Genomic DNA, 13,794 nt, shown 5'->3' with positions numbered 1-13,794 from the left:
ATTCATCGTATATGCCCTGAGAGCTATTTTAGAGCTTGAACAGAAGAGGTCGGCTGAGGATTATAGATCCTTTAAGGGCTGATTTCTTTGCACAGACATGCATCTTCATACTTTCCTTTCATGAATGAAAACATTTACAGATAAAACTGCCAAGGTTAACACTTTTGAGCATGCACCTCTTGTACTTTCCTCCATAATATCCAGAAATGCATCAAATGATTTGGATATTGATGTTACTGTAGGTGCCAGAGGGCTTCAGAGGAATAAATCCAACACTGTCACACACAGAAAAAAAGAAAACTCCCCTTGGAGGCAAAGCTACCTAACAACAAGCCTTCCCAGAGAGCGCATATTGATGTTTTAATTTTTTTCACTTCTCCCCATAACAGTTATTCGACCCCTTGACTTGCGTGTGCGACATAAATCCAAAGACTTTATTTGGTATCCGTGTTCTTGATATTGAATAAGCAATTTGGGAGAATGAATTAATGACCTGGCTGTTGCTGAAAATCCCCTGAAGAAATATTAAAATTGCTTTCCTTCTGAATCAATAATATCCAGCGCCATTGAGGAGCCTTTTTTTCCCTCGTTGTTGTTGTTTTTATGTCTACCAGCAGGCTATAGCGTTACCCTGACTCGTAGTACAACACTATCTCTGTAGCGTTTAATAATGCATGCAGGGGGAAAGGTGTTTAAATGGAGCATCGTCTTTTGTCAACAGTCCTGAGGTCAGACTGTCTGCCACAGAAACCCACGACTGGCCCCAGTCAGGATCATCCAACTGGAAAAGACTTTGGCCCCAGTCAAGAAAAAGCCCTTTATACAACTTCTCTTGTCGCTTATTTTAACAAAAAACTCACTTTTCGAGTATTTTTTTGTTTGTTTTGTTGTTTTTTTTACACAACTTTACGTAGCAAGAAGATCTGGAGCACTGAGGATGTGTTGATTGATTTTTTTTTTTTGCGGGCTGCTCCTTTACAAACTCAAACATGCATTGAAATATTAACCTCCGGTCGAATCAAAACAAACGTCGTCTCATTTGTGCGCGAGCTCCTTTACACTTCTTCTGCTAATAAAAGGGAGGGAGAAAATCTTCCGCATTAAGCCATAATAGAAATGCAAAGTGGCTCTCATACTGTATTTGGCTGATAGAATTACAGTTCTTTGTATTCACAATTTAATTTCCCCACATAAACAAAGACACATAAGGCTCCCCCAAATAGAAAAGCTTTAATTGGAATTGAAAAAAGGAAGAAAAAAAACTTTATGGGGCCTCTTTTAATGATATTAATGTACGTTCTGAATTTATCACATACATGTGTCTGAGCCTCCTTAAATGGGGCTTTTTAAGCAGCCACGAAGCATGAAATGAATTTTCTTCAGCCCTTTTTTTCCTCTATTTAAAAGATGTCTTGTGTGGAGCTGTCCGTGCTCTCCCATCAGCTCATTAAAATGTAATGCTGATGCTGGCTCTATGGAACAGTGCCTCTTAACCAAAGTTCATCACCAGGGATCTCTGGTGGGGGGGTATGGAGGAGAGGAGGGGTGTCCTGGGTCCTCCTGTAGCTGCCTTTTCTACAACTGTACGGATTTCTTTAAGAAAACTGAGGATTTGTAGCACGAATAGGGAGACTCAGACTGTTAAATGTGGACATTTTTAAATGGAATTTGGCACGTGAGCGTTTTCAATCAAGCCAAAATTGATACAGCACTCGAATGCTTCGTCATAATGTTGCATCGATATTAATGACAGCGAGGATGTAATGCAAGGATTTAAATCAGGAGCCTCGTTGAGAAACAGGAAGCGATTTCCACAATAAAACGTCTTGCAGGAAAACATTTTTAATTATCGCCTAATTTCAAACAATTTCTTTATTTCTCCAAGTGCATCTTAAGCAAAGTTCGTCCCCAGGGATCTCTGGTGGGGGGCTATAGAGGAGAGGAGGGGTGTCCTGGGTCCTCCTGTAGCTGCTTTTTCTACAACTAGACGGCTTTCTTTAAGAAAACTGAAGATTTGTAGCAGCTTTAAATGTTAAATGTGGATATTTTACAGTGTAATTTGGCATGTGAGCGTTTTCAATCAAGCCAAAATTGACACTGCACTTGAATGCATCGTCATAATGTTGCATCAATATTAATTACAGCGAGAAATCAGCTTTGAATTTGAATGCAAGGATTTAAATCAGGAGCCTCATTGAGAAACAGGAGGTGATTTTCACAATAAAACACTGTGCAGGAAAAACATTCTCGACTATCACCTTATTTCGAACAAAGTCTTCAAAATAAAATCCTGCACAAAAAGTGCCTCTTAAGCAAAGTTCATCTCCAGGGATCTCTGGCGTGGGGGTATAGAGGAGAGGATGGGTGTCCTGAGTCCTCCTGTAGCTGCTTTTTCTTCCACTAGACGGATTTATTTAAGAAAACTGAAGATTTGTAGCGCAAATATGGATATTTTATGATGTAATTTGACGTGTAATCGCCCACGATGACGGTGAAATTGATGCTGCATCGTCATAATGTTGCATCGATATTAATTACAGCCAGAGATCACATTGAATTTGAATGCAAGGATTTAAATCAGGAGCCTCCTTGAGAAACAGGAGCTGATTTTCACAATAAAATATCTTGCAACAATAGATTTCTTTATTTTCATTTTAAATGATCACCCAATTTCTTCAAAATAAAATCCTGCACAAAAGGTGCCTCTTCACATCTGGTGGGGGGTGTGTTCAGAGCAGAGGAGGGCTGTCCTGAGTCCTGCAGCTGCTTTCTCTGAATCCAGACGAATTTATATAAGAAAACTGAAGATTTGTTTCATAAATACAGAGTTGGGCTGTTAAATATGGATATTTTAAAATGCAATTTGGCGTGTAATCGCCCACGATGAAGGTGAAATTGATACTGCATCGTCATAACGTTGCATCGATATTAATTATTACACATTGAATCTGAATGCAAGGATTTTAAATCAGGAGCCTCGTTGAGAAACAGGACGGGATTTTCACAATAAAACATCCATCTATCAACAATAGATTTTCTTCCTTTTTTATTGTTATTTTTTTTAATTATCACCTCATTTCTTCAGAATAATATCCTGCACATGAAGCCAGTGTTGCCCTCTCTCTGTCTGTCTCAGCAGCAGCAGCAGCTCCAGCAGCACATTAGATGTGCTAAAGAAAATTGGCCTGCTTTATAGCGCCACGGGATCTGGTCACCGAATATTGATCGGTTTTCATCTCGACAGATTCACTCAGTCCTGGATGTACTGCTGATTGTTGAGGGAGTTTGGTCTGAAAGATTGAATTGCACCTCTGAGACCGCAGGCAGGCAGCAGCCTCGTCGGCGTGTCGGCCTCTCAGGCAGCAGCAGCAGCAGCAGCAGCAGCACAAAGTTGCTCCAACAATATTCAGTTTGCGCGCAGATACATGCGCGATGACTGATGTACAATTTCATTAAAGTGGCCCCTCTTTGTTAGAGTGTTTAAGCTGTTTGACCCCAGTAAATTTAACACAAAAAAAAGGGAAAAAACCAGATTTTTCTTGGTAATAATTAATTTTCCATCTCCTACCTGTTAATGGATGAGACGCTGGGAACAGTGTCGTTGTCGCAGACGCCCTCTGCCAGCAGTCTGTCTCGGATCTCCCACGCGAACATGGTCGGGTTCTGTCTCTTGTAATCTGCGATTTTCTCCACGACCTTTGGCGTGGCCACTTTGGGTTTAGACCCTCCGATGACGCCTGGTTTGATGCTGCCAGTCTCGTAATATCTGCGGAAAAAATGACCAGACATGTCAGCCGATTCAACGCTGCCCAACGCATCACACGTTCATATGCACTACTTTTTCTTTTTAAAAAAAAACAAGAAATGAAACTTTTCTGCGGCAAAGCATCACATTTGAGGGTTTTATGGGTGTAATTGGCGTCTTTAAACATTCGCGATGATTTAAAACAAGCACGTCATCCCTCAGAAACTAATTAAAATGCAGGAAAAGCGCATGAACAGACGGCGGAGATGCATTATGTGAGTGATTTCAATAAATCCAGACAAAAGAAAAGAAAGGAAAAGCAGAAAAGAAACAGTCTGAATCTGTAATTTTAGGATGATTAAAACATGAATTTAAAAAAATAAGAATAACTGAGCTCCCTCCTCTGCTCAGTGTACCTGGCTGCAGGCTCTTGCATGGCCGGACACTTGTTTCTGACCCACCTGCCCAGGATCTTGCTGACGCAGCCGTGGCTGACCCGCAGCTGTCTGGAGATGTCGCAGGGCCGGACGCCCTGGTGGGCCAGCTCCACTATCCGCTGCCTCACCACGTCCGGGAGGGGTCTGCCGTTCACAAACACCCCGCCGAGCTGGTTCACACCTCCGTGCCCTACGTGGGACACAACAGCAGCACACACACAACCGTAACATTACATAAAGTCGCCCTGGAGGTGAGGAAGTGTGCTTTTTTTATTTAATTAGAGGCAACAATGACGGGAAATAGCTTTTAATTGTATATTATAAGTGGAGCTCAGGTCACCTCACGTGTTTCTGTAACAGCAGGTGGATTTACATGTGTTGGTAATATTATAAAATGCTCTTTTTTAATTTTTAAACACCTTTTTTAAATTTTATTGTAATCAGGAAGTTGTTTACTACCTTTATTGAGGCGCCTCGTGTTTTTCTTTGCTCCAAACGTTTATTAAATACAGAAAAATGACCAAAATAATAATGTTTTGTCAGTCAATATTCCTAATTTTTAATAAATAAAGGAGGATATTGGACGTTTTGATGATTTTAAAGCGAGCAAAGACTAAAAATAAATAAAATGTGCATGTTTTACATATTTTTAAATTATTTTTAATGCAACAAAAATTACATATCAGCTGAAAATGTGTCATATTTATATGGAGTGCTTGCACGTTTTTGTCCACTTATGTGTCTGTTTTATTGCCAATTAATCTCTAACTTTAACCTTTCAAATTAAAATGAATTACAAATATGTGTGTATAATAGTGTTCTTTCAAAATAAAATAAAACACAAGTGCACCTTCTATCATATCTATTTATTTTTTAAATGTTTTATCTCCCCTCTGTCTCACTGTTGCTGTTCAGTTCGTAGTTAATAATTTGAAATAACAATATGATGTGATGTGAGTCTCCTCCGCAGTGACCTCACATGTTTCCCAGCAGCTCCGCGGCTCACGCTGGATATTAAGTTGCGAGCTGCACGCTTAATTTTAAATAATTGAAGGAGCTCTGATGAATCATATTACATATTATTTGGTCAATGAAGAGCTCGTCAATTATTCACGCGGAGCGCCGCAAATTACAGGCGAAGCTGGCTGCACGTGGACTCAAGTTTGGACTCGTTATTTGGACAATTTGAACAATACACGTGCAACTAACGTGTGCTGTTAGTTATCAGGCCTGCACACGCACACGTTCACGCATACACGGGCAGTGTGCGCGGGAAGCTGCGGGGTCACACACGTGTGAATTACACCTGTTTTCTTTTTTGTTTACAAGTTTTAATTTCTGCACCGTGCACACGTCTGTTACCGACATTTAATTATTTATTATGAGAATTTTAAAGCAGCTTATAACGTGCACACATGGGGCGATTGTGTTTACGTTTATTTACCTGTAATTGTTTTCTATTTATGCGCCAAAACGTGCCATTTGCGCACACAACTCGCCTTCCTCTCTCTGCTCCCTGCGCTGCAATTTCTTGTTATTTTCTATCCGCATACATGTAAAAAAGCTGCAGTGGCACAGAAACTCGGGTTGTGCTACTTACGGTGCATCGCTGTGAAGGGGTCTGCTTTGCAGTGAATATCCATTGGATAGCAAAGGAAAGACAGATAATCAACTGAAGTCGCCGTTTCGCCTTCCGATCAAGGGTGAAACTGAAGAAGAAAAAAAAAAAAGGTGCTTCTTCTCGATGGAGGGACTTGTACTTTGCCCCCTCCACCCCCTCGCTTCAGCAGCCGATCTGACGGCAACTTCTTCCCCCCCAAAAGTTGCCTTCCTGTGTGTGTGTGTTTTTTCTGTTCAGCAGTCCGGTCCGGGAGCGGAGGTCTGGCAGGTGCGCAGCATGACCGAAAGGGCTCGTCTTCAGGAACACGACCTGTGCTGGACTTGATCGGTGTAAATTCTCACAGCGAAGGGAGGGATGAAGGTCCAGCGTGCATGCGAGGGCCCCCCGAGTATCTCCTCACAGGAAGGAAAAAAAAAATCCCACTGGCCTTGATTCACGCGTCAAATAAAACGGCGGTGGAGAGACACGCACACACACACGCGCGCATCGGGTTTCTTCTCCTCCTTCTTCTTCTTCTTCTTCTTCTGCGCTGGATGCGTTAGGCTGGATCTTTGGGCTGGGAATGAAGCCTCTCTCTGTGTCTGTGGTTCTAAAAGCTGCAACCCTCCTCCTCCTCCTCCTCCTCCTCCTCCCCTCCTCCTCCTCTCTCTCCCCCCCCTCTGCAGACCCCCCCTTTTGCTTATATGGATGACTTGTCAGACAAAGGCAATAGATGCCAACACTTTGTGATTCGCCAACGTTAAAAAAAGAAGAAAAAAAAAGAAAAACCGGGGGTCCAAATGAGGAGGTCTGTGGGTCTGACACACCGGCAGCAGGAAGGGGAGGGAGATAAATAAGGGATGGATTCGGAGTTTATTAGACATTATAACAGCTGTGAATTATTCGCTCGCTTACTGGAAGTTTTGAATCAATGAAATAGAGAGTTTCTTTCTGGTCTTTTATTCCTTTTTTTTTTTTTTTTTTCTTAACGCGGGCAGCCTGTCTCTGGGAATATTCAGGACATCTGTGTGCACATGTCTCCTCACAACCCGGATCCAGCTCCATCCTCCTTTTTTTAAATCTCATCTTGTTATTTCATATTTCTGCTCATCTGTCTTCTGGAAGTCAAGTAGGCCTGAAATCATTTGTTTTGTTTGCTTTGATTTGATTTGAGAAATGTCAAAACCTGGTGTCCAAAAACAGACAGTGTTGACCTTTTTTTTTTTACTCTCAGCTGATGGTGCGATGATCGCACTGGTGGTCCAGACTGGGAGCAGTGGTGGAGGTGAGGCTGATGCTGCAGTGCCGCCCAGCTTCTGTAGATGGCGCTGTATGGTTTCTCAAATGTCAAAGAAGTAGTCCCAAAAAAAAAAAAAAGTCAAACTTGGGGTGCACTTGAGTGCACGTGGTCACACTGATAGGTGAAAACACTCTCCTGGAACAATCAGGCTGGAGATCCGTGTGAGGAGGTGCAGCAGCAGACAGGAGCTACACCTGCAGCTGCAGCGTAAAGTCACCTGATGGAGGATTTAACTAAACATACATCATATAAAAGTCAAGATGCATCGATTTGGATCCTATTATTATTCATTTTTAACATGTTTGAGTCTATAGACATGTGTAATGCTTCAAATAATAATTCCACAATTTTCCAGGTAATAATAGAAGAAATATAACGTAAATAATGATAACAGATTTAATTTGTGGAGCACTTCACAAGTTAAAGTTAAAGTGTTTCAGAGGGGTGAAAAAACTGGAAATAAAAGCAAAAGGAGAAGTTAAAGTAACAGAAAAATGCAGAAAAAACAAAACAAAAATGACAATGAAATGCAATAAAATACAGAAAAATGCATAAAATTAAAAAAGAAATGCAATAAAATACAAAAAACTAAATTAAATACATGCATATATTTTTAAGAAATACAATAAAATACAATAAAACGCATAAAAAAATATAAAAACACTACAACAATACAAAAAAATGCAGAAAAAAATACATTAAAATGAATTAATTAAGAATTAAGTTGGTTCAAATGTCATTCAATTTGTCGTATCATATTTCTCTATGCCTTAACAATAACAATAATAATAATAATAATAATAATAATAATAATAATAACAATAATAATATTTTCAAAATAAAATACATGATGTCAGCTGCTAATCTTCCTTGTTATTTGTTTGTTTGTATGCTCCATGTTTTGTCCGGGGTGTGGTGGGGGGCAGGTAGGCGGGTCTGGGGGGCATCTCTCCGGGGCAGACGGCCACATCTCGCGCTCTGCCTCCTGGTCAGGTTAGGGGATGATTTCTCTTTTTGTTACTGTTTTTGGAGTGAGCTTCTGGTACAATATGTAGCACTATAGGCTGTAATTTCACACCCGGCTGCACATTTCCCTTAAAGCTACATTTTTTTTTCTTTCTATAAGACCCCCACCACCACCACCACCATCACCTCCACCACCACCTCCCTCTCTCTCCCTCCTGCTCACCACAATTTGATCTCCCCCATTGCAAAAAAACACAAAAAAATTAAGCCAAATGATGCTGAAGTTGTTGTTTTGAACCCAAATCCAAAGACGAACTGTTTACTTTTGTGTTTGAACAGCACGTGTTGTGTTCGTGGTCAGATGGGCCCTCTCTCTCTCTTTTTTTAGGAGGGGGGCCTCTCTCCATTCAGCTGCTACAACACCGGGGTCAGAGAGCTCCTATAGAGCCTTTTAAACAGCACAAAGACCGAATCAATTATCACCTTTTAGCTTTAATAATCATTTCACCGTCGAAAGAAGGGAAAAACATGATTTTCACTTGCAGAAAAATTAAATTTGAATACATTTCCCTGCGATTATTTCCACTCTGACGGTATTTAAGACGAAGCCACCGCATGTCAAGAGTTTGGAAAATGTTTTTGGAGCCCCGGCTGCACCCATTAGGAGAGGTGTAATGTATTGACAGAGAGCAATTTATCTTTTGCCCCGCTTCCTAATGGCCTGTGCAAGGAGGAGAGAGGAGAGGTGGCATGCAGGAGGAGGAGGAGGAGGAGGAGGAGGTGGAGGAGGAGGAGGAAGCGCGGAGGGGTCCAAGGCAAGCAGCCTCCAACGTGAGCTCACACCTTCAGGGGAGGATGATCGAGAAGAGTGGTTGGTGGTAAAGAAGTTTTATTCTTAAAGGTGTGAGAGGTGTCATTTATGTGTTTCTCTCCCTCCTCCTCCTCCTCCTCCTCTCGCGCAGGTTGTCTCGCGTTATTCCGACGTCACCAATCGATCTGAGTTGCTCCTGCAGAGGGGAGCTGACTCCAACTGGTTGTAAGTTGAATATTCATCTGGATTTATTTTATTTTTATTATTTTTTTTAGTTGAATTTGTGGATAATTTTCTTTAAAAATCTGAAAATAACGTCAAAAATGTGATTTCCTGCGTGCGTAAAAATCTCTTTACTCGACTAAATCCCTCAGAAAACACACATTAAACTACACAAATGACTCACGAGTATACTATTCTTTACATCTGAAGGCGCAGGAGGAGATCCGCTCTCACGTCTCCACCCCAACACCAACACAAATACCTCTCGCCCTCTCGCAGTCTGCTGGAGCTCCTCTCTGGTGTCCATGTGCTCCAGCAGCGAGGCTTCAACGACACTCCGGGCTACAAATCTCGCTGGCGTGAACAGATGGAGCATCAATTTGATTCCATCCTCGACACCGTGAAAGATTGATTTTGCACTTGCTTTTTAATTTTGCCCATAATTAATTGGATCATTACAACTGTTTTTCCATTGATCCCCCTCCCACACACACACACACACACACACACACACTCCGGATAAAATCAGAATATGATCCATGTTTCATATCATTAGTTTATTTTTGATTTCATCTGTCCACACGTCCAACAGCACATTTTGTATTTGTGTATCGACGTTTTTAAAAGCGTCTGTTTCCCTGTTTAATGCAGTGAAACCAGACTTTGTGTTAATGTTGCACACTCATGGTCAAATTCAGCATTCAAATCGAAAATATTCTTAGAATTGTCTGTATTTTTTTTTGCTAATATTCATAAAAAAAAACTCCAATAATGTGCCTGTAATTTTCCATTAATGTGTGCACTGTACTTTTGATGTTATTTGAGGATTAGTCATCAGCTGTCAGGCTGCATCCCTCCAAAAAAAATAAAAAATCACTTTTTGCAGGACGTAATATTCTGTAAATGAATAAAATAACATGTACATGGGAAAACTGTGCTTTTCTTTACTATGAATCCTCAAATACAATGTGCATACATGACTTATCTAACTTTAAATTGACAGGCAGGGCTGTCAGAAACTGACATTTACAATTAATTATTAATTTAATCATCCTTTAGCTCGAGTTCAGGTGAGTAAATCCAGTTTATTTTAACCAAAATTGTTGTTTTTGTTTGCAAAATAAAAGTATAAAGTACACATTTTATTTTGAAAGGTTGAATTCTGCACAAAGTGGATTATTTTAAACGACTTCTCGGTGATTTAATCACCCTTCCGGACGCTGGATGTGTCAGTTTTAACGCAGCCGATTTGACCGTTTACTGTCTTTGATGGGAAATCATCAAAAATTAAGAATAGACGTAAAAGTCAGCGCGGGAAGTTTTACAGCTGCTGGGCTCGTATTTCAAAGATGATAAAAAAAAAAACAGACGAGGGGACGTCGAGCTGCCTCCAGCTCACCTGCATCCATTTTGACTCTCAACTCCCAATTCTTCTGACATGTGCAGGTTCAGCTGATGATCTGTCCTCACACACACACACACACACACACACACACACACACACACCCTCCTCCTCATCACACACACACACATAGTGAGTGAGTGGCTGCAGTGGTTCTGTATTGTATTAAAGATCCAAACGCAAGTGAGATCAGGTTACATTACTTTGATTGGAAAACACTTTGTTAAATTACTTTTCATACCCTGAGCACAAAAGCAGTCAGACAGTGGAGTTTCTGAGCTTTTGCACGCCCCAGGTACAGCAAATCATTAAGAAAAATTAACATCTCATTTGCATTTAAACGTGAAAGAAGGACGACATTATTAAAAAAAAAAGAAAACATATGATTATTGTTATTATTAAGCGTTTAAATTCATATCACAGGTAAGTCAGCATCTTATTTGTACATGCAAAGATGTGTTTCCTGACACTGTGTCGTGCTTGTACACACTATAAGTTGAGGGAATGAAGTGCCAAAGACTTAAAAATACACTCTCGCTCCTCATTCATTATGCAGATTTGCAAGTAATTGTTAAATGTGCCCCGCAGTGCTGGATTAAAAATAGGTCTGTATCTTTTGTCATTTTCAAAAAAAAAAAAAAAGTATTCTCCGCGTTGCATTTATTGTACTGGGAACAAGGGATAAATCCCTTCTCTTCCCCATCAAACTTTCCACATGAATAGTTAAATGTGTGCCCCCTCTGGTTGGAACTTAACAGAGAGTGGAGAGGCTTTACAGTAAAATTGTAAGGGCGTCGGAATATTTTTAGATAATTGTGAGAGAAAGGGGGACGAAGATTTGATCGTTTCTGCTTCGCTTTTTCCTACAAAAGTTCAGCCGCGTTTCCCCAATTTTCTTTGTTATTCTTACACAAATCACTCCACCAAAAACCATCTTCATTACCTCCCTCACCTCTCTACCCAGTCCTCCCATAAGGCCCCTTGGTTCATCACTGTGGGAGAGGATCCTTCAGTGGATCAGTGTGTGTGTGTGTGTGTGTGTGTGTGTGTGTGTGTGTGTGTGTGTGTGTGTGTGTGTGATGAGCCTGAGGCAGCTCGGAGGTGTCCCGCCAGCTGCCTCAGTCCCAACCAGACAGCCAACAGCTTCAAATCACATGTCAGCAATATGGGAAACAGAGCTTCTGTCCACTGGGCCGCTGACATGTGTTAGCCTATGGCGCCATGTGAATGCATAATGTAGCAGTCACCTCCTGGTGGCAGGCTTTGACCTCACAAATGTAGATTTTTTTTTTGCGTCAGATTTCTTTAATTTTCCGTCTTTGTCTTCTCTGTAATGATGATGTGATAATATGTCAGCCGCACAGTGTGACTTGCTGATTAGTTTGTGTGTCTGTGGGTGTGTGTACACATATATTCCTCTCCCCAGAAATCTACGGATGAGCAGCTCCCACATAAGCTCCTGATCACTTCTGTAAATGCTTCCTGTCACCTTCAGTGGTGTAATGATCATGAAAATTGTGACCTTGATCTATGGAAAGCCATAATGTGACTGAATGGCCTCCTCCCACACACTTTCTCACCGGCTCCGAGCTCGGAGGTACGCTAAAGGACGGCTGCGAGGAAGATTGTTTAGTGGTAATAAAAAGCCAGTAGTTTGGCTTGTAATGGTTCGGGCATTCCCTCCTTCTCCTCTCCAACAGCCATTTGGCTAAATCTTCAGTGATGGAGGCCTGTGTGAATGTAGATGAGAATCTGGGAGATGTTGTCCTCAGGCAGCGGGGAGATTTTATCGTCTGGTGGTCCAACATGATAAAGCACATAACTGTGTTTAGGGGATAGAAGAGAGCAACACTGATGTTATGTCCTGTGCTTATCATTTAAGTGCAGAGTTTAAAAATCCCTCTATATTGGTATTGGAAGGTGTCATCTGCTGGTTTATTATCATTGTTTACTTCTGAGCTAAAAGAGCAGAGCTGTAAACTGTGACTATGACCATAAAAATACATATTTTTATGGTTTCAATCACATTAGACACGTAGCTTGAGTTTGTTTTCTAAAGTGCGTTGTTTTGCGCTTTAAATAAAGTGTCTGTTTATATGAATTTTAATGTGTGACAGTCTTATCTGTTCGGCACAACTTTTCCCCGCCCGTGTTTGTTGTGCTCCAAGTGAAGACAGGAAGAACGAGAAGAGAAAAAAAACAAAAAAAAGAATCAATCTCTGGCTCTGATGTCGCTCGGATTCTCATTTAGCCTGGAAAATCTGGTTTGCGCAACATTGTTTATGATCACACCCTTGCCAGCTTTTCATATTTAAACGAGCAAAGGTTTAATTACCAAATGATGACAGTGTCATATGGTGCCATGATGGCACAGGGTGTCTAATGAATGCAGAGGAGCGAGGGATGCGTACGCGACACTGAGTGACAGTGGGATGCACAGATCAAAACAGGGAAAAAAAGAAGAGGGAGAGACAGTAAAACATCTGTAATTTGCAATTCACTAATGTTCAATGGTTGCTCATGGATTAAGAATTTTAAACTATTGTCTGCCAGATGGAAGAGGAGAGGCAGGGAGGGGTTGTAGAGGAGGAGGAGGGGGCTTCCAAGCAGCATATTTACATCTGTATATCAACCCTGGATTTAGTAATCAGACAGAAAACCAACTGCCTCCAAAAACACTCTCGGGGCGTTGCATCTATTACCTATTTTCCAGCAGCACAAACATTAGCGAATGACTCTCCTCGTTTGTTTTTGTTTTTTTCCCTTTTTTTTTTCCGAGGCGTATTTAAATTCGCCGGGGCAGCTTGTAGATTGTGGGGAGTTTTGTGCACGACTTGCTCTATCTATCTCGATATAATCACGAGACAGTTTGGAGTGCCGGACCCGGGTCTGTTCACACATCAGAGTTAATTTCACCGGGGTGTTGATGTGCTCTGAAATATTGCACTGAAGTAATATCAGTTAGTGGGCCGCCAAAAGATGTACATGCTTAACCAGGCGTGAAACCTTGCTGAATTACACCGTATTTATACTTATCTCAGATCAGCGCATTTGTCATTAAAATCTGGCCTGGTTGCCTGTCTGTTTTATGGATCTGTTTAATGATGCACTGTGTAATAGTGTTACAATGTATAGCCCAGCTATTGGCACATTTCACTCAGCGGCGTCAATAAATAACCACAGCAACCTTCAAGTTTCATCTCGACTCGGAGTGCTTCTTGTATCCCAGGATTCCTTGTGGTTTTCGGAGTCTGTTTGCCTTCCTGGTGTTAACAAATCATGCACAGACTACTTCACTCATAGTGGAAGAA

At 41.2% G+C, this 13,794-nt stretch overlaps 1 protein-coding gene across 1 annotated transcript in view; it reads right to left on the bottom strand.

Moving 5' to 3' along the window:
• The window catches only part of LOC311250189 (paired box protein Pax-2a-like), a gene marked incomplete at its 5' end in the record, with an annotated part of 39,788 nt that extends 29,298 nt beyond the window's left edge, over positions 1-10,490 (bottom strand). The window contains 3 exons of the mRNA XM_084341765.1: positions 3,569-3,766; positions 4,207-4,372; positions 10,481-10,490. Coding sequence (XP_084197891.1) covers positions 3,569-3,766; positions 4,207-4,372; positions 10,481-10,490 — 374 coding nt within the window. The remainder of the gene's footprint in view (positions 1-3,568; positions 3,767-4,206; positions 4,373-10,480) is intronic.
• Between the last annotated feature and the right edge of the window lie 3,304 nt (positions 10,491-13,794).

This window comes from Pagrus pagrus, assembly GCF_965226575.1.
Source record: "Pagrus pagrus genome assembly, chromosome: 21".
NCBI classification, from domain to species: Eukaryota; Metazoa; Chordata; class Actinopteri; order Spariformes; family Sparidae; genus Pagrus; species Pagrus pagrus.
This window is presented reverse-complemented; position numbering and strand designations above follow the sequence as displayed.